This window comes from Saccopteryx bilineata, chromosome 5 (assembly GCF_036850765.1).
Source record: "Saccopteryx bilineata isolate mSacBil1 chromosome 5, mSacBil1_pri_phased_curated, whole genome shotgun sequence".
Classification (NCBI taxonomy): Eukaryota; Metazoa; Chordata; class Mammalia; order Chiroptera; family Emballonuridae; genus Saccopteryx; species Saccopteryx bilineata.
In genome coordinates, this window is record NC_089494.1 from 177,919,254 (window position 1) to 177,946,178 (window position 26,925).

Consider the following 26,925-nt stretch of genomic DNA (forward strand, 5'->3'; position numbering starts at 1 on the left):
GAAGTTCTCATCTATTATTTGTTTGAGTATGTTCTCCATTCCATTTTCTCTCTCTTCTCCCTCTGATATACCTATTATTCTTATGTTATTCTTTTTGATGGAGTCAGATAATTCTTGTAGGGCTTTCTCATTTTTTTTAATTTTTGAGTCTCTTTCTTCTTCTCTCTGTTGTGCCTCAAGTTGCTTGTCTTCTATTTCACTAATCCTCTCTTCTATCTGACCTGTTCTATTAGCTAAGCTTGTTACTTCGTTTTTCAGCTCGTGATTGAGTTTTTCATCTCTGTTTGGTTTGTTTTTATAGTTTCAATTTCCTTGGACATATATTCTTTGTGTTCACTGAGTTGTTTTCTGAGCTCCCTAAATTGCCTTTCTGTGTTTTCTTGTATATCTCGGAGGATTTTTAGGATTTCTATCTTGAATTCTCTGTCATTTAGCTCCAAGGTTTCCAATATATTAAATTTTTTCTCCATAGATTTTTCCTCATCTAGCTGTGTTACCTCTCTTTCTTTTGTATCCATGATATTCGATTTTCTCTTCCTTAATGGCATCTGAGGGTGGTTTTGTTGATAGTATTAATGAGATTTAATAAAGAATAAAAAGTTTAAAAAAATAATAAAAAAATAAAAAATCGAAAAGAGTTGTTTTTTTAAAAAAAATTAATAATGAAATAAAGAAAAATAAAATAAAATAAAAATTAAAAAAAAAAGGAAATTATTCCCCCCCTCCTTTTTTCCTCTCCTCTCCTCTCCCCTCTTTCTTGAGAAAATCTTGTGGTGGACTCTGAATTATAACAAACAATGCCTGTGATGGAGGGCCTGAATTGGGGAAAAGTAATAAAGGGGCAAAAAAAAAAAAAAAAGAGAGAAAAAAAGAGTGTATGGACCCACAAAAAGCAAATAAGGAAAAAATTTGGGTCAAGAATAAAATGATTTGCTTTTAGGTGTTGGTTGTCTAAGAGTTATGATGAGAGGAATAAGAGGAAAACGGAAAAATGGGGGGACAAATTAAAAAATTATTATTGTATTTAGTGGAACAAGAATTAGATAATATGGAGAGCCAGGGATGGGAGCACTGCTAGTGAGTTAAAAAGGTGAAGTAAAAACCCCCCAAAATGCCACAAACATAAGTTTGAGTTTCAGATAAGATAATTTGTTTGTTATTGAGGTTTGAATGAGAGGAGATGTAAAGGAGAAAGGAAGAAACTAATGTAGAGGGAGAAAAGAAAGAGAGAGAGAGAAAAAAAGAGGGAACCACTAAAAGAAGAAAAAAGAAAGGAGAGAGAGAGAGAGAGAGTTAAGGGTTTTGGAGTGCAACCCTCATAGAGAGAAAGGAAGAGAAGAGAAAAGATAATGGGAGATGTAACACTTATGGGTAGTGTAGTTCAAGGAGAGGAGAGAGTAAGACAGGTAGAGAGTTAATCGGCCAAATTGGAAGAGGAAAAAAAAGCATCAAGAATGAAGATAAGAGAAACAAACGAACAAATACAATAAAATGGGATAGGTTATAAAGTCTGCAGATTATTCTTGATTTTGAGAGGTTATCTTCTTGCTTTTTCTTTTCTCTCCCTCTTCCTGGTCGGTGACTCTGTACCCCGGGTTCTGCCCCTTTGGCACACTCAGGTAGAGGTTTGCAGTTGATAAGTCTCTATGGCAATGTCATGTATTGTGCTTCAGTCTCGTTCGCAATCGAAGCTCATTAGCATTTATAGGCTCTGACAGTGAGAGAGTCCATGTTCCTGGAGCCTTTCTCCTAGTCTTTCCTTCCTCAATTAGTAGCCTGATAATCCAGCTATGGGGTTGCTGCTGCCTCTGCCTGGATAGTAAGAGGCTCAAAGAGCTGGCAACTCCCCACTCTATTTCCACTCAGTACAGGGCTCTGGGTAAGGCTCAGTCAGTCAGAGCTGCTAGCATAATCAGGCGGGCTTTCCGCCCACTCAAAGACCTCTGGCTCTGCCACTCTGTCCTGTAACACAAGCAGACACCCACTTCCGGGGCTCTTGGAGGAAACTCTCACTCACTGTCTGCGACCAGGATATCCGGCCAGCAGTCTCACGCTCTGAGTGAAACTCCCAACCGCAGGGAAAAGTTGCAGCGTTGGAATTGAGTCTCGCTCCATCCCCATGCGCGACTTCTGCAAGGCGCTGGGGCAGCCCAAGATTCCGCTTTGGCCCACACAAAGGCCCCTGACTCTGCCCCTCTGTGCAATAACACGGGCGCACACTGCCGAGGCACTCGGAGGAATCGCTCACTCCTTATCTGTGTGCGCAAACCAGGATATGAGGCCGGCCGTGTTTCCCTCTGAGTGAAACACCCTCCAGCACGGAAAATCTCCACCGTTGGAATTAGTTTTCACTCCCTCCCGTGCGTGGCTTTCCCAGGGTGCTGGGGCTGCCCAGAGACTCTGCCCTCGGCCCACAGAAAGGCCTCTGACCCTGCCTCTCCGTGGGGCAACACGGGCACCCACTCTCGGGGCCTAGGAAGAAATTCTCGCCCACTAACTGCGCACCGACCAGGAGACCGGGTAAAATGGCTGCTCCGCTTGTCTTTCTTTGTTTGGGTTTGGCGCGAGTGATAGCTTGTATTGCCCGGGTTGCCACAGGATCAGATTTTCCTCGGCTTGGATCTCCGTGCCACAGCCTGGTTCGGCCGTTCGTGTCGCAGTCTGAATCTATTCACCCCCTTTGCCCACCTCAGTTTCTATATTCACAGTTACCAGAGAAAGCCGCCCTGTTTAGGTTAGTGAGGAAGGCGGAGCATTTCTTACTCCCTATTTCCTTCGGGGTTTGGTTATATATTTAGCCAATTTTTCACTCAACCATACCTTTGGGTGTATTGCGAAGCATCTGGAAGCTCCAAGTATAGGTTTTTCTGTTTCTGGTTGAAGATCTTGTTGAGTTTGGGGGGAGATTTATCGGTATCGCTTCCTACCCCGCCATTACTCTCGTACCACATCTTCTTTATCCAGTCATCTATTGAAGAAATCTGATGATAATCTAATAGGCCTTCCTTTATATGTTGTATTCTTCTTTTCCATGGCTGCCTTGAGAATTTTTTCTTTGTCATTGGTTTGTGCCAATTTCATTATGATGTGCCTTGGAGTAGGTTTGTTGGGGTTAAGATAACTCGGTGTTCTGTTTGTTTCTTAAATCCGAGGCTTTAGTTCTTTCCACAGGCTTGGGAAGTTCTCATCTATTATTTGTTTGAATATGTTCTCCATTCCTTTTCTCTCTCTTCTCCTTCTGATATACCTATTATTCTTATATTCCTCTTTTTGATGGAGTCAGACAGTTCCTGTAGGGCTTTCTCATTTTTTAAAATTTTTGAGTCTCTCTCTTCTTCTCTCTGTTGTGCTCCAAGTTGCCTGTCTTCTATGTCACTAATTCTCTCTTCTATCTGGCCTGTCCTATTAGCTAAGTTTGTTACCTCGTTTTTTAGTTCATGAATTGAGTTTTTCATCTCTGTTTGATTTGTTTTTATAGTCTCAACTTCCTTGGTAATATATTCTTTGTGTTCATTGAGTTGTTTTTTGAGCTCCCTAAATTGCCTTTCTGTGTTTTTTTGTATATCTCTGAGTACTTTTAGGATTTCTATTTTAAATTCTCTGTCATTTAATTCCAAGGTTTCCAATCTATTAAATTTTTTTTCTATAGATTTTTCCTCATCTATCTGTGCTACATCTCTCTTTTATATCCATGATATTCTATTTCCTTTTCTTTAATGGCATGTGAGGATGTTTTTGTTAATACCACTAATGAGAATTAATAAAGAATAAAAAGTTAAAAAAAGACAATAAAAATAATTTTAAAAATTATTATTTCTTTTTTCCCTTTTTTCTTTCCCACTCTGAGAAAATACTGTAAAAAAACTGAGAATTATATTGTGCTAAATACAACAAAAACTACCTATAACAAAGGGCCTGAGTTGGGGAGAAGTGTTAAAGGACAAAAAGGAGGTAGGGACCCACAAAATGCAAAAAAGGAAAAAATTTGGATCAAGAATAAAATAATTTGCTTGTAAATGATGGTCAACTGAGAAATATAGTGAAAGGGATAAGAGGAAAACAAGAAAAAGAAATAAAAGTACTATTGTATTAAGTGAAACAAAAACTACATAAAATGCAGAGCCAGGGTTGGGGGGAATGCTGATGAGTTAAAAAGCAAAAAAAAAAAAAAGCACACAAAATGTCACAAAGAAAAAATTTGAATCCAAAATAAAATAATTTGTGAGTGAGTGAGAATCGAATGAGAGGAAAAGTAAAGGAGAAAAGAAGAAACTAAGAGTGGGAGAAAAAAGAAAAAGGGAACAAAGAATAAAAAAGGAGAGAGTTAAGGGTTTTGGAGTATAACCCTCATAGAGAGAAAGAAAAAAGAAAAGAAAAAAATGGATAATGTAACAGTTATGGGTAATGTAGTTCAAGATGAAGAGAAAAGAATAAGATGAACAGAGAATAAAAGGGCCAAGGTGGAAGAAGAAAAAAAAATAAAGATAGAAGATGAAAGAAACAAAAATAAAGTGGAAAAAGTTATAAAGACTGTTAAAGACTGTGGATTTTTCTTGATTTTGAGAGGTTAACTTCTTCCTTTTTCTTTCCTCTCCCTCTTCCTGGTCGGTGGCTCCATACCCCAGGCTCTGCTCCTGTGGCATGCTTAGGTAGAGATTTGCAGTTGATGTGTCTCTATGGTGATGTCATATACTAGGCCTCAGTCTCATTGGTAGTCGGGGCTTGTTAGCATTTGCAGGCTCCCACAATGGGAGAGTCCATTTTCCTGGAGCCTCTCTTCTGATCTCTCCTTCCTGAATTAGCAGCCTGATGATCCAGCCATGAGGTTGCCGCTGTCACTGCCTGGAGACTAAGAGACTCAAAGAGCTGGCAAATCCCCACTCTATCCCCACTCAGCACAGGGCTCTGGGTAAGGCTCTGTCAGTCAGAGCCGCCAGTGTAATCAGGCAGGGCTCGGACCCAATTGCTCTCAAGGTGCCTTTCTATGAACCTCCAGGTGTGTCCAGTATGCCTCAGCACTCTGTGGGACCACTCTCCCCAAGCTTTTTGCACTTTGTAACCTGTATTGGCTTCTTGTTCAATGTGTGGGACTTCCAGATGCTCCAGGGATAGATTTTTGTGTTTCTAGTTGTATAACTTGTTGAAATTTTGGGGAGAGATATCGGGAGCTCTCCACGGCGTCATTTCTCTGACGTCACTCTTGGAATATCTTTTTTCATCCTTATAGTTACAACAATCTATTTTAAAGTGATAAGTTCAATATCACACAGAAATTCTATTCCTTTACATCTCACCCTCCCCACTTTGTTATTAATATCTCAAATTTAATATTTTTATATTGAATATCATCCACTTAGTTTATAGTTATTTTTATGCTTTTATCTTAATTTCTATAACAGAATAAAACATGATTAACTCACCACCATTACAGTATACAGTATTCTTTTTTTTAAGACTTTATTTTTTATGTGACAGAGACAGAGAGAGAGACAGAGAGTGGGACAGATATGGACAAACAGACAGGAAAGGAGAGAAATAAGATGCATTAATTCTTTGTTGTAGCTTCTTAGTCTCCTTAGTTGTTCATTTATTGCTTTCTCATATGTGCCTTGCCTGGGGGCTGCAGCAGAGTGAGTGACCCCTTGCTCAAGCCAGAGACCCTGTGCTCAAGCTGGTGAGCCTGCGCTTAAGCCATCAACCTCAGGGTTTTAAACCTGGGTCCTCTGCATCCCAGTCTGATGCTCAATCCACTGCACCACCACCTGATCAGGCTTTTAAGACTTTATTTATTGATTTTAGAGAGAAGAGAGAGAGAAAGGCGAGTGAGGAAGGAGTGGGAAGCATCAGCTAGTAGCAATTGCTTTTTATATGTGCAAACCAGAGTTTCGAACTAGCAACCTCAGCATTCCAGTGAATGCTTTATTCACTGTGCCATCACAGGTCAGGTAGAATTCTTAATTCGTCTATATATGTACCTTTATCATAGTTTTATATTGTATGCTTTTATGTTGCTGTCTTAAGTCCTGTTATTTCCACTTGAAGAATTCCCTTTAATGTTTTTTTCTGTTTTTGTTTTCTGGAAAGCAGGTCTAATGGTTATGAACTACCTTAGCTTTTGTGTATCTGGGGAAGGTCTATTTTGTGGAATAGTATTCTTGGTTGGCAATTTTTTCTTTCTTTCAATACTTTGAATAAATCATCCTACCTCCTTCTGCCCTTCTGGCCTATAAGGTTTCTGCTGTGAGATCTTCTGATAATCTAATTGGTGCTCCCTTGTACATAATGAGTTGCTTCTTTTGCTGCAACTTCTTAACTGACTTCTGGAGTTTAATTAAGGCTTTTGGAATTAATATTGTTAAGTTGGTGTCTCTTTAGGGGGTTGAAGTTCTAGAGCTTTCTACTCCATCATCTTGCTATTGTCACCCTCCAATTTTATTATTTTGTGTGGAAAACTATTTTTTATATATACATATATTTACATACCTTTCTGAGCTAAACATAAAACAACATTTTGTGACTCAGAATCATTTTTTAAAACTTATCACAATTGCCCTGGCCAGTCAGCTCAGTGGTAGAGTGTCAGCCTGGTGTGTGGAAGTCCCAGGTTTGATTCCCAAACAAGGCACACAGGAGAAGAACCCATCTGCTTTTCCACCCTTCTCCCTCTCCTTTCTCTCTATCTCTTTCTTCCCCTCCTGCAGCCAAGGCTCCATTGGAGCAAAGTTGACCGAGGCACTGAGGATGACTCCGTGGCATCCCGGCCTCCACCTCAGGCACTGGAATGGCTCCAATTGCAACAGAGCAAAGGCTCCAAAGCGGCAGAGCATAGCCCCCTGGTGGGCATGCCGGGTGGATCCCATGCCGGAGTCTTCTGCCTCCCTGCTTCTCACTTCAGAAAAATACAGAAAACAAACAAACAAAAAACTTATTACAATTAATTACAGATATGGTTGCATAAAATTGAAATCTTGATCCTAATGAGGAGGGGCTGGGCCCAAGGTAGGAGCTCAAGCTTGTAGTGAGTAAATTGATTAAACACGCAATATTTGTGAAAAGCATAAAACACCAAACCGAGTTGGTGAGTCATTTCATTGCTTTTCAAGAAGCCCGACCAGAGGGGTGGGGAAGGGGTAAAACTTCAATATGATAAAGTAGAAAGGACAGTTTAAAATAAAGAATTTAAGACAACCAAAAAAAAAATTTGAAAACTCAATTGACTCCCCTGGCTGGTTGGCTCAGTGGTAGAGCGTCGGCCTGGCGTGCGGAAGTCCCGGGTTCGATTCCTGGCCAGGGCACACAGGAGAGGCGCCCATCAGCTTCACCCCTCCCCCTCTCCTTCCTCTCTGTCTCTCTCTTCCCCTCCCGCAGCCGAGGCTCCATTGGAGCAAAAGTTGGCCCGGGTGCTGGGGATGGCTCCGTGGCCTCTGCCCCAGGCGCTAGAGTGGCTCTGGTTGCGACAGAGCGACGCCCCAGATGGGCAGAGCATCCCCCCCTGGTGGGCGTGCTGGGTGGATCCCGGTGGGGCGCATGCGGGAGTCTGTCTGATTGCCTCCCCGTTTCCAGCTTCAGAAAAATACAAAAAAAGAAAAAAGAAAAAGAAAATTCAATTGACCCTTGAATAGTCCCAAGAATGACACTGAAACAAATCTTTTCTTTAAGTTGTTGTTGTTAAATTGTTCTCTTTATATTTAAATCATTTTTCTCTTTGTGATAATAGTACATCAGAAAATAAACATTACCAGCCTTGCGCTAAGTGCCAGAGGTGCATGTTTTTCAATCTCTGTCCATCCTTCTACTTTACCTGATCTGCTGTAAGGGGAGCACATTGTAGCTTATTGCTTCTTTGTTTTCTGGATTATTTATTCAATAAACATTTCTGACTTGAGTGCATATGTTAATTTTTTAAGAGTACATATTTAATTTATCATATAGATCTGCATATGTATATAATTATTAATATTAAATAATCATTTCTGTATATTTGTTCTATAAGATACACACTTTTCTTCATAAATTACCTAGGTTTGATATATTGGTTATGTAAAAAAATTCCTACATGAAATGGTCTCCTTATGTGTGCCCTTACAGGTGATATACTTCATAATGTCCTGTCCTCTTTACGGGATGTACTTTTAGGTATGCTGATAGGGATGCTTTTGGGAATTTTTGTTCGATATTTTCCAAGTGGAGATCAGGTAAATAAAAAATTAATCAACTTTTAAAAGTATAATAATAGCTATTTCTTTCATAAATTTGAACTATTAGATGATCCATGAAATATAAAATTAACATTTATTGTATTTTCCCCAAAATAGCCTCCAATACCTACTCTGCTTAAAACTTAACACAGTTGTGATTGATATGAGACAATGGCCTTGACTGAAGTCTTTGCTTCCTGACTTGGCAAATTTGGAATACTAGAAAAAAAATTTTTTTGATGGAATGCTTTGTAAATGTTTTATTTATAAATGTAATGAAGAAAATATATATGTACAACTTTTATAAAGGATTATGTACTAACTGAATACATTTATTTGTATTTTTGTTTTTTTTCTAACTGAATATATTTAAAAGAAAGTATATTTTGAAACCTCTTCTTAGGACAACGATAACCTATCTTTTTACTATGCTGTTGGATTTTAAGTCAGGCTTGCTAATGCATAATAAACTTGCAATGGATACTTTAGAAAAAAGAAAAGAAAAATGTACTTAATTTACAGGACTGTCTCCATTCCACCCACCCTCTTCCTTCACCAAATTGCCTATTGACTTTTTATAATATTTTCTAATCTTTTTTACCTTACACTTTCCCCTGAACATTTTAGGGGATATAGATTTCCATTTACCTCTGCATATTTTCTGAGTAAATTCACTCCTATTCTCTTAAGGCAACACTATTAAACTCAACCCTTTCCTGCCCTAAAGAATGTGCTGTTACTCTTGTATTTCTATAACTTCCATCTTGATTTGCCTGTAACATTTGTAGTAGCTAATGAAATATTCAGAAATTAATTTTTAGGAATTCCCTGGCCCTGGCTGGGTAGCTTATTTGGTTAGCATGTCATCCAGATACACCAAGATCTTGGGTTCATTCCCCTAACAGGTCACATGCAAGAATCAACCAATGCATAAATAAGTTGAATAACAAATTGATATCTCTCTCTCCATCTCTCTCTCTCTCAAATCAATCAATAAATTTTTTTTAAAAGAATTTTTTGGAATTTTATATAGAACTACAGGTTATATGTGTCTTTTTCCTTCTTCACTTACGGTAAAATATTTTAATCATTTTACTGACAATAGTATCAGGGATGTGGCAGAAGACGAAACTTAATAATTACAAGTTCTGTCACTTGGTACCAATATTGAGTGATAAAAAAAGTAAAAATTTTAGACATTTAATATAACATATAGAAACATGGTATTAAAGGATCAATAATAAATAATATATAATGTAAATATTGTATTATATATTCAATGTAAATTGATTTGTAAAAATTTATCTATTTCTAGACAAATCTCACATTGAAGAGAGCATGCCTTCTTGTAAGTCTGTCTGTTTCTGCTGTCTTAGGCAGCAATCGCATTGGAATACATGCAGCTGGAGGATTATGCACAGTAATATTGACATTCATTGGAGGAATGAAGTGGACCAAAGAAAAGGTGAATATTTTTTAATATATCATTCTTTAAAGATAAAATAACTGCATTTTTTCATTTATAATAGACATTTAGGGAACTACCTCATTCTAGTTGAAAGATGTTTCAGAAGTTTGTATCTTTAAGGAAATATACAACTCAACAAAGAAAATAAAGTATTTAGGAAAAGGACTTACACCTAGACTAAAACACAATAAAGAGTAGAGATATCACATTAAGCCTATTTTTTCCCCAAGTATTATGAAATATGATTATGTAATTTTTATTGATTTAGTTATTTTATTAATTAACATTTTAGTTATACACTTAATACATGAAAATTTGCTCATAAAAAATTAAACAATACAGATGGTCCACATCTAGAATAAATGGTGAAATATTTCTTTTCCCCGCCATTTCCAAATATCAAACACCTCTTCCCAGAATTAATAATTTCCTCTAAACAGTCCTCTATTTTTAGACATTTAGATCACTTCCATTTTTTGTTATTACAAACAGTACTGCATTGAACAGTCCTGTTCATGTGCCTTTTTGCAAATGTACAAGTACTTTTGTAGGAATATATTTCTAGAAATGGAATTGCTGAATTTACTAATGGTACTTTTATATTTTGATGGGTACTGTCAAATTATTCATTCAAATTATTTTATTTACTTACACTATTTACTATGAACAGTGTAGGAGAGTCTCTAATACCTCAACCCATCAACACTCTGGATATTATCACTAGTTTTATTTTTTTATAATCTCATGAGTAAAAACTATATAACATTGTTTATGAAATATTACTCAGCCATAAAACGAACAAAATCTTGCCATTTGTAACATGGATGATGTAGAAGGTACTATGTTAAGTGAAATAAGTCAGACAGAGAAGGACAAGCACCATATTCTTTTACTTATATGTGAACTCTAAGAAACCAAAACAAACAAAATGAAACATAAAAAGACTCATAGAAATAGTGAACAAAGTGATGATTATCAGAGGGGAGTGAGGTGGGAATGAGTGAAAAAGGTGAAGGACAATAAGAGGTACACACTTCTAATTATAAAATAAATAAGTCAAAGTGATATAATGTACAATACAGGGAATATAGTCAATAGTATTGTAATAATTATGATGTCTTTATTTGGAAGTAAAATTTCCTATTGTCAAACCTGTCACTTTTTTCTTTTGGATTCAGTATTTTATTTGGGAAGGATTTCTTTACTCAAGATTGTAAGATTATAATCATTATAATATCTTCTATATTATCATCTAATACTTTGGCAGGTTTTGTCTGTTTCTACATTTACTTTTTAATTCATCTGAAATTTATTTTTGTGAATGTTGTGAGATAAGGATGTATTTGTGTTTATATATATATGTATTCATAGATATACATATATACATACATAAAATAAATTCATATAATATAAATGTATATAAATTGGATAGCCAATTTTTGCCAAATTATTTATTGACTGACCATTAATTATTCAGTGACCTTTTTTTTTGTTTATCAATAGTATATCAGTTTTTTGTTTTTTAGGTTTTATTTTTTTAGCGAGCGAGAGAGAGGGACAGATAGGCTAGAAGAGATAGAGATGAGAAGCATCTATTCTTCATTGCACCATCTTAGTTGTTCATTGTTTTCTCATATGTGCCTTGATCGGGGAGCTCCAGCAGAATGAGTGACCCCTTGCTCAAGCCAGCAACCTTGGGCTCAAGCCAGAAACCTTGGGCTTCAAGCCAATGGCCATAGGGTCATGTCAATGATCCCACGCTTAAGCTGGCAACCCCGCGCTCAAGCTGCTGATCTTGGGGTTTCAAACATGGGTCCTCAGCATCCCAGTTCGATGTTCTATCCACACTGCCACTGCCTGGTCAGGCTATTCAGTGACCTTTAAATGCTTTTTTTTCACATGACCTAAAGCCTCAAATATGTCTAAGTTCATTTCCGAAATCTAATCCTATTTATTTATTCCTGTAGATACTCTATTTTAAATCTATTTAAAATCATAAGACATCGGTTTTTTGTTGTTGTTGTTTTTTGTTTGTTTGTTTGTATTTTTCCGAAGTTGGAAACTGGGAGGCAGACAGACTCCCGCATGCGCCCAACCGGGATCCACCCAGCATGCCCACCAGGGGGCGATGCTCTGCCCATCTGGGGCATTGCTCTGTTGCAACCAGAGCCATTCTAGCACCTGAGGCAGAGGCCATGGAGCCATCCTCAGCGCCCGGGCCAACCCTGCTCCAATGGAGCCTTGGCTGCAGGAGGGGAAGAGAGAGACAGAGAGGAAGGAGAGGGGGAGGGGTGGAGAAGCAGATGAGCGCCTCTCCTGTGTGCCCTGGCCAGGAATCAAACCTGGGACTCCTGCACGCCAGGCTGACGCTCTGCCACTGAGCCAACCGGCCAGGGCCATAAGACATAGTTTTATGTCTCAAAATCTACTATAGAATATATTCTCTCATTGAACTTATTTTAAAGTATTTCTTGGCTGTTCCTGCCTGTATTCTTAGATAATATCTAGATCTCTATCCAAAAATTATACTGGCATTTTGTTTAGTAATTCAAATCATAATTATAAAAGAAGTTAAATGGTTAATAATAAATTATAATTAGATAAATAAAATGAAAACAACTAGAATTCTCTTTTTATACGATAAAGGAAATCAGAAAGTAAAAAATAGACTTAAAAGTTAAAAGTAACAAATAGGATAATATGCTTATAATAAACAAGGAAGAGTAATACTGGTTTTTTTCTTTGTTTTTCCCTCTTTTAAACTTCAGTTTTATAAATTGCAATCAGAAAACTGAGACATGGTCCTGGCCAGGTAGCTTGGTTGCTTAGATATCATTCTGAAGCTCAGAGGTTGCCAGTTCAATCCTGGTCAGGACACATGCAGGAATACATCAATATACCTCTTTCTCACTCTCTCTCCCCTCTCTTCTTTCCTCTCTTTCTAAAATCAATAAATTAAAATGAAATAAAATAAAATAAAATAAAAAAGTAGCCTGACCAGGTGCTGGTGCAGTGGATATAGCAGCAGACTAGGATGCAAAGGACCCAGTTTGGAAACCCTAAGGTCAGCAGCTTGAGCTTGGGCTCCTCTAGCTTGAGCTAGGGTTCACCAGCTTGAGCATGGGGTTGCTAGTTTGAGTATAGACATGACCCTATGGTCACTGGCTTGAGCCCAAGGTCACTGACTTAAAGTCCAAGGTCGCTGGCTTGAGCCCAAGGTCGTTGGCTTGAGCAAGGGGTCGTTGGCTCAGCTGGAGCCCCTCAGTCAAGGCACATAAGAGAAAACAATCAATGAACAACTAAGGTGCTGCAACAAAGAATTGATGCTTCTCATCCTTTTTCCTTCCTGTCTGTCTGTCTCTATCTGTCCCTCTCTCTGTCTCTCTTGCAAAAAAAAAATCTTAAGAATAATTAATTAATTAAAAAAAACATAAAAGGAATAGTTGTAAAGATAGTTTATACCCCAAACAAAGGGTATCAAAGTTTTATGTAACTTTTCTAAAAAAGATAAACCTGAATTAGGCTAAAATTTCTTCATACAGATTCTTGTAGAAGATCCAGAGCACTATTATGTCCACAGGACCTTTGCTGTAACCACATCACTGGGAGATAGTAATGGGAATGATTCATTTTCAGACAGGGAAGCTGAGCAGACAACCAAATAAGAATCTATGTTTTTTGGTTTGGTTTTAAGGAAAAAATAAATTTGAAGTCTTCAAAATGGGTCCTTTGGAAACAGCCTGACAGATTAACTAGAGCTTTTTCCTAGTAGGTTAATACTGTCAGGAGTCACTTCATGGGATTTGGTTCCAGGATGATCATTAGTAGAGACTGTTTTCCCAACACCCATTTGGGAGTGTGTTCTTTTGGAGATGCTGTAGTCCAGTCTCTGCTCTGTTACCTTGCAAACAAAAGCTAGACCTTTTGCTGAACCATCAGAATATGTCTGGACCTCCAAAGACCTTACCTGTTCCATGACACCTTACCAAGTATTTTTATTTTATGGCTTTGTAGATTCTTTTAGCCAAACTCTACCTAAGTGTTTGAGTAAAAGAATTAACCAACTCAATTAATTTTTATTGTTTTGACATTTCTCCTACAAATAAAATATTTTCATTTTATGTGTTTAAGTAGACTTTAAATTTCTGAAATGCCATTATTTTCATGTGCCACAATAACTAAAAATGTATTACTCTTTTCTACAGATTGGAGTAAAAAAAATTACTTCAACTGCATGGAATTTTTTTCAACCCCTTCTTTTTGGTTTGGTTGGAATGGAAGTATCTGTTACATCTCTTGAAGCAAATACTCTTGGTAAGAATGATTACAGGCACAAAATATCTGAGTTGAAAATATTTAAGAAAATTATGAATAATTATTGTTTTTATTTACAGTATATCTTTGAATGCTGCAAGGACCTTCTTCAGAAACTCATGTTGAGACCGTAACATACAGTCGCTCTTCTTTACCCTGTATGCGCTTTGTTACCAAAGATAACCCTGTCTTCCCTGAGTTTCCTTAAGAAATGGAGATGAGAATTCTATTCTAAGGGGAAATATTAGAAACCATCAGCACCTTTTGAATACTTTCATTTATAATAAAAGTTCAGTTTATTAGCTCAGAATTAAATAAATATAATGTATCTTACTTTTCATGGTACCTCCACCATCAGATAATCTCTTGGACTTTACATAAAGGCCTCAATAGTATTTGTATTTTTTATGACTATTATTTTTACTTAAAAAATAAAGATGCCTGACTGGTAGTGGCACAGTGAATAGAGCATCAATCTAGAATGCTAAGGTCTCTGGTTCAAAACTCTGAGGTTGCTGGCTTGAGTGCAGGCTCGCCAGCTTGAGTGCGTGGTCACCAGCCTAAGCGTGGGATCATAAACGTGATCCCATAGTTGCTGGCTTGAGCCCAAAGGTAGGTGACTAGAAGCCCAAGGTCAATGGCTTGAGCAAGGGGTCACTGGTTTGGTTGGAGCCCCCCCGCCCCCTGATCAAAGTTCGTATGAGAAGCAATCAATGAAAAACTAAAGTGATACAACTATGAGTTGATACTTCTCATCTCTCTTCCTTCCTGTCTAAATAATAAATAGGAAATAGCCTTAAAATATTTTTGACATTTTTACAAATCACATCTCCAGATGTAAAGAACACCTTCTTCCAAGTGTTTTGTCACTTACATTTGCTTTTCTCTGTTATAGGCATTTGTGTTGCTACCTTGAGTTTGGCATTACTGATTCGAATTTCTTTTACATTTTTATTGATGAGTTTTGCTGGTTTTAATGTAAAGGAGAAAATATTTATTGCTCTATCATGGATGCCCAAAGCTACAGTCCAGGTAAATACATATTAAGTCATTCTAATCATTTTAATATACTTTTTTAAAATTCTAAAGGATTTGTCCAGATTAACTGATCATAACTACTCATTAAAATTAATGTAATCTTTTAAAAATGTTTTAAAATCATTTCTTCTGAAATAGAAAAGTGTAATTTTAATGATAAATATTTTAACTTATGAAAGCATTTTTTTCTATTTTCCCAAAATAGAAGAGTATATCTGAAAATTAGAATTTTTGCATTTTGCTAAATATTGTGGAGCTAAGTGTTATGATTTAAAAGTGGAGACACATTGATTCTTTTTAAAATATATCTTTTTCATCCCTGCCATCCACTCTAACACACATGAATGTAAATATATCATTATTAATTGCACATTTATTTTGTATGACTATTTGATTACCTACTAAATCTTTCCAGTAGATCACACAGAAAGATAGGAACCATGTCTGGGTTCTTTTGTTTTTTTCCCATTGTTTATCCCTACCATTTACTACAGTGCCTGGGATGCAAGAAGTTCACAATAAATAATCATTGCCTACTGAACAAGAATGAATGAATGAATGATGTAGTTTTATCCTCTAATTCAATGATAGCTCCTCCTACTAAAAATAATATTACTACTTTCATTATACTTTTTTACTTTACATTCCCTGAGATTCTTTTCTCCATTGTTATTCCAAAATAAAAGCTTGTGAGTTTCCATGCAACAAAATTCTCTATGTGTCATAGTTAGAAAGCAGTTCTGTGGAGCCAGACTGCCTGTTTTGAATACCAAGTTACATGCCTATAACCTTAGGCAAGTTAGTTCATAATTTCTCAGTGCCCAGTTTGTAGATTCCAAACTCCTTGTCAGTTTTACTATATCACACTATCTCCCAAGTAGAAAGAACAAGGAGATGATCAACAAAATCCTAGTGAATCATAAGAAACCTTTGTATTTTGCATTGTCTTGTTGCAGCCAAGAACCAAGTGGTACTTGGTAATGACATATACGCAAAACCCTGGTTCAGTTAACACTTGAGGTTCTGAGAGTAACATGAACACTCAAAAGTATATATTTTTAAAATATTTTTTTATTTATTGATTTCAGAGAGAGAGGAATAGAGAGAGAGACAGACAGAAACATTGATCTGCTTCTGTATGTGCACTGACCACAACCCTTATGTGTTGGGACAATACTCTAACCAACCAAGCTATCCAGCCAGGGTAAAAGTATATTCAAACAGGAATAGCTGAACTCTGGCTAGGTAGTTCAGTTGGTTAGATCATCCAGCTGTACTAAGGTTGCAAGTTCGAATCCCAGTCAGGTAATATATAAGAATCAACTAATGAATGCATAAGAAAGTGGAATGACAAACTGATGTTTCTCTCTCTCTCTCTACCTGCTCCCTCCTTCCTCTCTCTCTCTCTCTCTAAAATCAATCAGTAATATTTTTTTTCTTGAATTTGGAGACAGGAGAGTGTGTGAGAGAGAGAGAAGGAGAAAGGGGGATAGGGGGAGAAGCAGGAAGCCAAAAACATTTTTTTTAAATAAATAAAATAAACAAGGAAAAGCTGAGATGACAAAAATGCAAAATCAGCACCAAAATGTCTGCATGCTGATTTGTCAGTATTTCACTCTTCCTCCAAATATATTTGATAGTAAGATCATAGAATTAATGAATAATTCATTAAAATCCCTCAGCACTTTAAGTTTTGCCTCTTTTCTAATAGCCTAGTGAAGCTACTCTCAACCTTTTTTATCATTCATGGTACACATAAACTAATTACTAAATTCTGTGGTACACCAAAAAATATTATATATGTTTCACCCATCAGACAAAAATATAGGTATAATTTTGATTCATTCACACTGGATGGCAGTTGTGTTGGTAGCTGTCATTTTTTTTTACTTGACAATCTAAGGGAAAAGAGGTCAGTGCCTCTGACTAAATCGTCAGGTATTGCATTTTTAAAAAATTTGTGGGGCACACTGGTTGAAAATCACTGGTCTAACACTAGGTTTTATTTTAACAGAGCCATTTGCTTTTTATTATATGTTAACTTTAACAGTTTTCATTATGCTTCATCTTCACCCACCCCAACCCAAATGCAGGCTGTATTAGGTCCTTTGGCTCTAGAAAGAGCAAGAATTAGCAGCGCACCCCACTTGGAACCATATTCGAAGGATGTGATGACAGTAGCATTTTTAGCCATCTTGATCACAGCTCCAAATGGAGCTTTAATTATTGACCTACTGGGGCCCAAATTACTTACACGCCATGATCCGAGCAACATAAATTTGGAATTGCCAAGATTAGAACTTCATTAAAAGTTCATTTGTTATCACTTGCCTGCTGCTTTTAATGAATTATCTATTACATGAGAGAAAAATTAAAAGGTACAAATATGTGAAGACTACAAAGAACCAAGAGTTTAATAAATATGTGATTTGACGACAGTTTTTCTATAAATTTTCTATTGCAAGGTTAATTTAATAAAAACAATATAAAACAGGATGTCCTCTTAGTATTTGCATATTTCAAGAACAAAATAAATCTGTAGGAAAGTTTAAAATAATCCCTCAGGCTGAATTGCTTTCGTAACACAAACTAAGTATCTTTCTCAGTTCCCTTTTGCTCAAATAACCCTCTGAACTTCAGTGACCTCACTGTCCACATCATTATTCTTTTCCTGTCCTCTCACCAACAGTTCCCTAACCGTTCTAATCTATGTCAGCTCATCTATCTCAAGTTTTCTTTTTCTTTCACTGACAACATATTACTGAAAGTCTGTTAATATGAACTCCCATCAAATAATCGTTGGGTATGTACTGTCCTCAAGGAGGGAGTGTAATTTGGACTGCATGGTTTCTTTTTTCTTGAGGGCAATTACTATAGAGAAACTAGGTTTTGAGCCCTCAAAAGGGAATACTTGAAGGTGGCAGAGGAAGGAGTGCCTTAATGCTACATATACCACAGAATACATGGCTGTCAACCCCTTCTGCTATTTGGATCTATCTATTGCTTCATATAATTTCACTGCATCTGGGGAAAGCTCCCCCAGGATTCGGGCTGGTTTCTTTTGCTGGGGAAATTTATGAAAGAACATTAGTGAAATGAACTACAGCCCCTTAGCTCCGCAACTGGTGTTATTCCCTCAACTGATCATCTCCCTCCTCTACTATCCACATGCTTTCTGTTCTGTGTTCCTTTCGCCCCCGGCTAACAACTGTGCTGGTGTTGGTCAATTACCTGGTGGAGGAACAGACTGAAATCATCATCCTTGAGGTCTCTGAGCTCAGGTCACCATTCCTCCTCAATTGTAGCTTACTACACTGTCTACTTAAACCATGCCAGCAAAACTGGACATTGGTTACCTAGAGATCTTCCAGTGGATCAGTTGGATAGATGCCAAACACATTCCTATCTGCTTCCATTTTGTACTGGAATTGAACTGCAACTATCTGTCTTTTTTATTATTATTCTTACCTCTATAATTTTGCCTTCTAAGTGAAATTTTTACTGTCATTTAATTTGGCTTTATTTATTTGGAGGATATGTTCTTAGGTATCTACACCTTTAGGATCTCTGTATCCTCTTAATGAATTTTTACTTTTATTATTATGTTGTGTAAAGGGGTGAGTTTGAACATGTCCGGACTGATAAAAGAAAAAAAAATATGGCACGAGGTGGCACTAGCACACAAGCTTGACAGGTCTGCACATTGAGGAAGGCCCTAACGCCCTGATCAGCAAACTGCGGCTTGCGAGCCACACGCGGCTCTTTGGCCCCTTGAGTGTGGCCTTCCACATAATATCACGTGCGGGCACTATCTCGATAAGGAACGTACCTACTTATATAGTTTAAGTTTAAAAAATTTGGCTCTCAAAAGAGATTTCAGTTGTTGTACTGTTGATATTTGGCTCTGTTGACTAGTGAGTTTGCAGACCACTGCCTAACCACTTGATAGCATCAGAGGCTTAAGGCCATGGAAGGAGGGCAAGAGAACTCCTAGGTAGAGAGGCATGAGAAAGGGGGTTTTGTTCAGGGAGCTTATGTATGATGGCACCCAGCAGCATGGCAGACAGTCTCTGGGTCAGAGAATTCCAAAGGGCAGCAGCAGTTAGAATCTCTATAGCCCAAGGCTCATTTTAAATGTGGCAAGCAGATTTTGGACATAGTTACCACAGGTTTGTAAAGTAGGAAAGTTCTAAATGGCTAAAAATCTGCTCTGTTTAAAACAATTGGACGTGTAAAGTTTTGGTTTGCTGCCAGCAGGCTTTTGAGCTAATGGGTCTCAATCTCCTGTGAATAAACAACTCAAGGGCCAATTAACAAAGTTGTGTTTGCCTTATGTACTAACATGTAGTGATTCTCTTTAACCATTGTGTGGCTCACTATTTTTATTATACTCATTTCTTTTAGATTTATTTTTATTGGTATTATTTTGGTGAAGTTTCAGTTTATTATAGTCTACTATCTTACTATATATTATTCAAACTGCTGTAATAGAAACTTAATTCTTTGCTCCCACTTAACTAAGACTGCACTTGGTAAGGTCATCAATGACCTTCATGTTATCAAATCCAAATAATGTTTTAAATTTTATTTTGTATCACATGTTTAATTTATATAGTTTCCAAATGAGGTGACGTACACGGAACTTAGTATTTTGCTTTCTTTTTGGTTTTCTTCCTCTCTCCTCTCTTCTTCCATCCAAATGCCCATCATTACTTCACTTACCCTCCCCAAACAAATGTCATCTTCATTAAAGTATATAACTGCCACTTGTCTCTGTGTTCATAAGACTGTATGCAAACATACATGCATGCGTATATCCACACATACACACAGATGATCCCAACATGCCATAGCACACCTTGTTTTTTTCACTACTGCATAGAAATACTGAGTCAACTAGTATGGCTCTAATTTCTATTTCCCACTAAGATTAATGTTATGACATATATTCATAAATATAGATTTCTATAGGATTTCTGTGACAAAGAATATATTTTTCCCAAAGTGTTACCAAATTGTTTTCTAAAAAGACTGTAACAATCCGTATTTCTTACTACTGGAGATGAAAACAGGGGTTTGTAATAAATATCACCAAAAGTAACTTTATAGGATAATCTGATCATAAATCTTTAACCAAGCAGACCACAGTGGATAGTCTGGCCGCAGGCCAAAAACTCTTTGCCTTAAGCAAGCCCTGTTATTTTTGTGCGTCTAGGTTAAACCTTTTAAATGGCTTTTTATCTTTTTAGATTTTTTTAAAATTGAATTTTTTAAGGTGACATTGATTTGCAAAACCATACAGGTTTCAAGTGTACAACTCAATAAAACATCACTTGCACACTGCATCGTGCATCCATCACTCCAAACAAAGTCATTTTCCAGCCCAGTTTCCCCCCTTCACCCACCTCCACATACCCTACCCCCCTTTCCCTCTGGCTATTGCTACATTGTCATATGTCTCTGTGTTCTGTATATGTTTTCTGACTAATCCCTTCACCTTCTTTCTTCAAGTCCCACAACCATCCTCCCCCCGACAGCTGTCTGTCTATGCTGTTTCTATTTTCTTTCTCACTTTATTTTGTTCATTAGATTCCACATATAAGTGAGATCATATGGTACTTGTTGTTCTCTGACTGGCTTATTTCACTTAGCATAATACTCTCGAGGTCCATTCATGCTGTCACAAAAGGTAAGATTTTCTTTTTTTCTTTTTTCTGAAGGGAGAAGCAGGGAGGCAGAGAGACCGACTCCCGCATGCACCTGACCAGGATCCACCCAGCATGCCCTCCAGGGGATGATGCTCTGCCCATCTGGGGCGTTGCTCTGTTGCAACAGAAGCCATTCTAGTGTCTGAGGCAGAGGCCATGGAGCCATCCTCAGCGCCCAGGCCAATTTTGCTCCAATGGAGCCTTGGCTTCAGGAGGGGAAGAGAGAGATAGAGAGGAAGTAGAGGGGGAAAGGTGAAGAAGCAAATGGGCGCTTCTCTTGTGTGCCCTGGCTGAAAATCAAACCTGGGACTTCCACATGCCAGGCCAACGCTCTACCGCTGAGCTAGCCAGCCAGGGCCCATTTTCTTCTTTTTTTTTACAGATGTGTAGTATTCCATTATGAAACGCTTCTTTTTCAGGGCCATCTGAAGCAAAACTATTCTCAAGAGAGCACATAATCTTGCTAATTATCTTGTAATCCTTCCCTGCCTTGTCTCCACATTTATGCAATCTTCCTTACATTCCCTCTTTAATCCTATATACATAAAAGAATCTGCAAAACTCATTTTCCAGAGCATTTAAGATCTTGCTTCCCAGTATTTTCAATTTGAGTCAATAAACTCATAAAAATTCACTACAGGTTTAGACATTTCTTAATGTTCGCAGCATTGACCATCCATGGTAATATTATCATTGTGTTATATAATATATATTAGTATGGTATAGGTATTAACTCTGTAACCCACATTGCAATTTCCTCCACATTTATTACGTATTATTAATATTTGACTTTCTCTTGTTACCTGTTACTTTTTACCACATGGATTTTTCTTGTCTTTAGTCTCCTATTTTTCTCTACCCCCTCCCATCTCTCACTCTCTCTTTAAAATGATTTAAAATTTTTAGAAATCATGGTGTCACATCAAAGCTTCTAGTGCAAGTTGGAATTCCAATTTTGTTTTCTCTTTGAATTGAAACACCAATTTGTTATTTTTAACATTTCATCTATCTCTAGAGTCTCAATGCTTTTCTATCTTGCTTATTCTTATTTAATGCAATTATTTTTTCTTAATCAACTTGATTCCAATGGCTTCTTAGTGTGGCTTGATATGTGGTGGGCAAGGTTCTTCTCAATAGTCTTTTCAGTAGAATTTTATGAGTATGTTTCTATATGAATCTTAGATTGTCTTAAAATATTTTTATTCTAATGTAAATTTCATTGAATTTCTATATTTTGAGACTTTACAATATTTTTTTCATGCATTTAAATCTCAATTGCTTTTTGTAATACTTTTAGTTTTTTTTCCTTATGGGTCTTGTACATTTCTTTGTAAATTTATTTTACCACTATTATTACTATTATATTTCTCTTTGCTATTGTAAATGAAATATTTTTCCACTAGCATTTCAAAGTGCTTATTGCTATTAAAACTTGTATAGTCATCATTTCCAAGTATCTTACTAAAATTGTTTTTCCTAATCTCCATTGTTTACTAGGTATATAATATGAACAAAAAGTTTTCTATTTTTCTATATTTGTACTGATTATTTCATTTTTTAACCTTGTCAGTCACTGGATCCTTCATGATGTTATGACAGTAACCATTCCTGATAGTTCCTGATTTTAATTGAAAAAGTTTAAGTTTTTAACTGAAAATGTTTGATTTTAAACACTTGTAAACTTTTTATAATCTTCATTGCAGTTTCCTTTAACTTCTATTTTACTCAGAAATGACTATTATGAATGATTATTGAATCTTAGCAATAGACACCTTTTAGCATCTTTTGACATATCTTCTTTTATTAACTTATGTGATTATTTTGATAGATTTACTGAGATCAAAACACTTGAATTCCTGGAAGCCTATCCTTTTCCATCATGTATTAGCCCTTTCTTGTTTAAAGTGCTATATTTTTATTTTGTATTTTCATCCATATGTATAAGTGACATTGGTTTATAGGATTGTGGTGGTGTTTGGTTTTTTTTGTCATGTTTGTCAGCTTTTTACACTGTTATTCTAGCCAAATGAAATAAATTGGGGAGTTTCTCCCCTTCAAAAAATTTGAGATTTAAATAATATTGGAATTCTTTCTTGTAACCCTAGTATTTTTTATTTACTTATTTTTATTTGAGAGACAGAGACAGACAGGAAGGGGGAGAGATGAGAAGAATCAACCCATAGATGTGGCACTTTAATACGTCTTGACCGGGGCACTCCAGCTGAGACAGTGACCCTTTGCTCAAGTAGTGACCTTGGGCTTCAAGCCAGTGACCATGGGGTCATGTCTATAATCCCATGCTCAAGATAGATGAACCTGCACTCAAGCTGGTGACCTCGAGGCTTGAACCTAGGACCTCAGCATTCCAGGTCAACATTTTATTCACTGCGCTACCACCAGTCACGCTTAGAGTCTCAGGCATCTGGTATTCCCAGGCGGTCTCCTATCCGAGTACTAACCAGGCCCAATCCTGCTTAGCTTTCACCATCAGCGATCAGGCGCGTTCAGGGTGATATAGCTGTACATATATATTACTTAATTGTATTTATTGATTTTAGAGAGAGAGCAAGATCCTAGTTGCTTCACTTTAGTTGTTTATTGATTGCTTCTCATATGTGCCTTGACCAGGCAAGCCCAGGGTTTCGAACCAGTGACCACCAAGTTCCAGTCAATGCTCTATCATTTGTGCCACCACAGGTCAGGCAAAACCTTCCATATTTTTTTCCAAAGATTTTACTTATTTTACACAGAGAAGGGGTGTAACGAAAAGTATCAACTAATAGTTGCTTCACTTTAGTTGTTCATTGATTGCTTGTCATAATTGCATTGTGCCTTGATCAGGCAAGCCCAGGGTTTTGAACTGGCGACCTCATCATTCCACGTAGATGCTCTATCCACTATGCTACCACAGGCCAGGCCTTAGTATTTTTTAAATTACAGGTTTAAAAAATCACTTTGCCACTCTTACTTGATATTGTTCTAGTAACATTTTAAATTTTGCCTTCAGTTACCTCCTGTTTTTCTAGAAAATTATTCATTACCTCTCAGATATTCCAATGTGTTGCTATACAGTTGCGCATAGCATTTTAAATTGAACACTTTTTTTATTTTCTCTATTTCACTTCTTAGCAGCATTCAACATAGTTGAAAACACTGTACTTCTAAGTTTTGAGTTTCTTAAATTTGTTGAATGGGTGTTATTGATTCCTATCTTTAGTGTGATAATGCAGAGGAATACATAGTGAATACTAATGGAAAATTACAGGAAATTTAAAAATTTAGTGACTTGTTTGTTGACATTTTCTCACCAGTAAAGGGTTCATCTCTGTAGTTATGCAACTTATTACCCTTTTCCCCTTTTCTATATTACTTTGGAAAATTACAGTCTATAGCAGATATCAACAGTGTGTTAACATTGTGGCTGATCTATTTGATAACAGTGCTCCATAAGAAGTCACAGATATACTCTTTATAAGCAAATAATCAAGCACTTCAACCAAAGGAAAGTTAGAGAGTGATGTCCTGACAGAAACATGCCTAACAGCTTTTCAATATTCTTCAAGACTGTAACTAGTATAAAATTGCACAATACAATTGCTAATAACTAATATGAACTGTCTACTTTTTACATTAAAATACTTTTTACATGACTTTACAAAACCAGAGCAAAAGATAAAAGTAGACTATGTGAACACGATAAAACAAAGTGATCTTCCTGTAAAAGACTTTTATGACAAACTAAAGCAAAACCTCAGATGATGCAGCATAGCTAAAAAAAAAAAAAAAAAAAAAAAGCAAGCAAGCAAGCAAACAAACAGAAACCAGCTATGGAAGTCATCTACATTCCAACCCCTGCTGCAAAGGGGCAGCAAAGGCCAGCAAGGCAGCGAGCTGCTGCTGAATGGTTTTTAAATATGACTTTAATAATACTCCCTAAGGGGAAGGAGGTCACCTAACACAATTCATGTGGCTTAAATCACTATTTCTTTAGATTCCCTCATACTTTAACAAATTGAATTTTGTAGTGAATTAGTCATGAAACTTGAGAGATATTTTAGTTGAATGGAAAAACTTCCTATGATAAGCCTCCATATATCAAGGAATGAGTCAAGCTATTTTCTGCACAAACTTTCCGCTGGAATATACTTTAAGCACTAAGCTCTTAACTGTTTAAAGTGGAAACTGGTATCACCAAATGCAACACATATCCTGCCTTCTTAAATATCATATCGTACTTTTCTTGATTCAAATTTATCATCGTGTCACTTGTATAATTTGATGACAGTAATACTCTCAGGGACTGTGGTGTACAGGATCCAACATTAAATACTCTTGAAGTGCTATCCTTTTAATACTCACATTAAATGTATCTTTTGGTTCCTTCCTCCCTGCTGTCTGCTGTCACATTTCATTAGTTCCCACCTCTAACAGGACTCGTTAGATACTTGTGATTTGTCCAGGAGCAGCAATCAGAAAACCAAGCTTCTCAATAAACTACATTGGACATTACTAGTCCTTCTCTCCTGGTCTTCGGATTGGTGAAGCTGCCACAACTGGATGTGCAATTAGTTAGATGCTGCTGGTAGGTGGTAAATAAAATATCCACTATAATTTAAAAACCCTGTTGAGCAGTAGAGATTTGAGACAGTAAAACTCTCTGTGCAGAGGAAGAGTCTGGCAGCACATTTCTAAAGGATAACTACATAAGGTAGAACTGTATATAGATCAGTAGATGGCTGAATTAGCTTTGCATAAACTATTAACAAATTTACAAAATACAAAAGCAATTTAATGAATCAAACCATATGAGCACTGAGTTCAAAGCTGATTTGTAACACGTTCATAATACAACTTGCTTAATTATCCATATAAATGAATCATTAATACCTCAAGTCTGCTCCACAGTTTTGGATACCTATTTATGTAATGGCCATACTTATTTGCTGAGTAGGGCAATGAGTAAGCTCCCTGGCTAAGTAGTCTGCAAAAATACATATGACACAGTAACAACAGGGCTGTTTCTTGAAGGTTTTAGAAACCCAGGAACGTATTTCAAGAGCCAAGTTACCTACTGTTGTATTAATTCAGATGTAGTTGCTTACTAGATGCCTATTTTTTAAGGAAGACCTGGTGGAATTCTGTAAATTTGCAAGAGGAAGTGACAGCCACTGATCATAATGCATAATGTTATTAAAACAGAATGCTACCAGCCCCGGGCTTCTGAAAAATTTGCACAGGTGGGAAAAATATTTGGGCACAACTCTTTTAACATATTTAAACAACTGAAAATATGAGGGGCAAACTTAAGAGTATAGCTTCTTACTTTTAGGGTATTAAAATTAGATTTAACGAGACAGTTTTCCATTTTTTAAATGTTCTTGACAAAATTTAAAGTTAATTTCATTTTAGTGTCCAGATTTTTAGGAAGTTTTCTATTCTATGAAATCTAAATATGGGAACCACAGGACATGTATAAACATTTTTCTCTGAGTTACAGTGAATGTTTTCAGAGAAAAGCATTTTATGACCACAGACCAGGCAATTCAAACTTTTGGTGAGGAGGCTTTTCCCCAAACTCCTGTGACCAACTGTGTAAAAATAACTGGTTAATTTGACAGTGAAACCCCTTTAGGTTGTTGAAAAAAAGAATTCAAGAAAAATACCTGGACCCAAAGTGAGAGCAATGTTATATTTGTCCCTCCTCACAGGTGAGTTAAGGAGTAACAACCATTTTGGACTTATGCTTTGTAAAACTTCTCAAAACCACAACTACATTTCCTTCCTTCTTCCTTCCCTTCTTCCTTCCCTCCCCCTTCCTTCCCTTCTTTTTTCTTTCTTTTCAGAGAGAGGGACAGATAGGGACAGACAGACAGATGGGAGAGAGATGAGAAGCATCTATTCTTTGGGGTAGTACCTTAGTTTTTCAGATTGCTTTTTCATTTGTGCCTTGACAGAGGACTCCAGCAGAGCAAGTGACCTCTTGCTCAACCTAGCAACTTTAGGCTCAAGCCAGCGACCTTGGGCTCTAAGCCAGTGACTTCTGGGCTCAAGCCAGCGACCAAGGGGTCATGTCTGTTTCCACAGCGAGCCCCACAGACAGTGCTCATGCTGGTTAAGCTGCGCTCAAGCCAAATGAGCCCGCATTCAAGCTAGCAACCTCGGGGTTTCAAACCTGGGTCCTCTGCATCCCAGTCTGACG

The 26,925-nt window shown here is 37.0% G+C and overlaps 1 protein-coding gene across 2 annotated transcripts in view; it reads left to right on the forward strand.

Moving 5' to 3' along the window:
* The window catches only part of SLC9B1 (solute carrier family 9 member B1), a 100,107-nt gene extending 79,003 nt beyond the window's left edge, over positions 1–21,104 (forward strand). Inside the window, exons 10-14 of one of the 2 annotated variants that reach the window (XM_066233476.1) lie at positions 8,089–8,195; positions 9,514–9,663; positions 13,872–13,980; positions 14,876–15,012; positions 20,739–21,104. In XM_066233476.1, coding sequence (XP_066089573.1) covers positions 8,089–8,195; positions 9,514–9,663; positions 13,872–13,980; positions 14,876–15,012; positions 20,739–20,816 — 581 coding nt within the window. In that variant the 3' untranslated portion in view covers positions 20,817–21,104. Of the gene's footprint in view, positions 1–8,088; positions 8,196–9,513; positions 9,664–13,871; positions 13,981–14,875; positions 15,013–17,111; positions 17,328–20,738 lie in introns of those variants that run through there. The other variant, XM_066233475.1, reaches the window with a different exon arrangement.
* Positions 21,105–26,925: the final 5,821 nt, after the last annotated feature.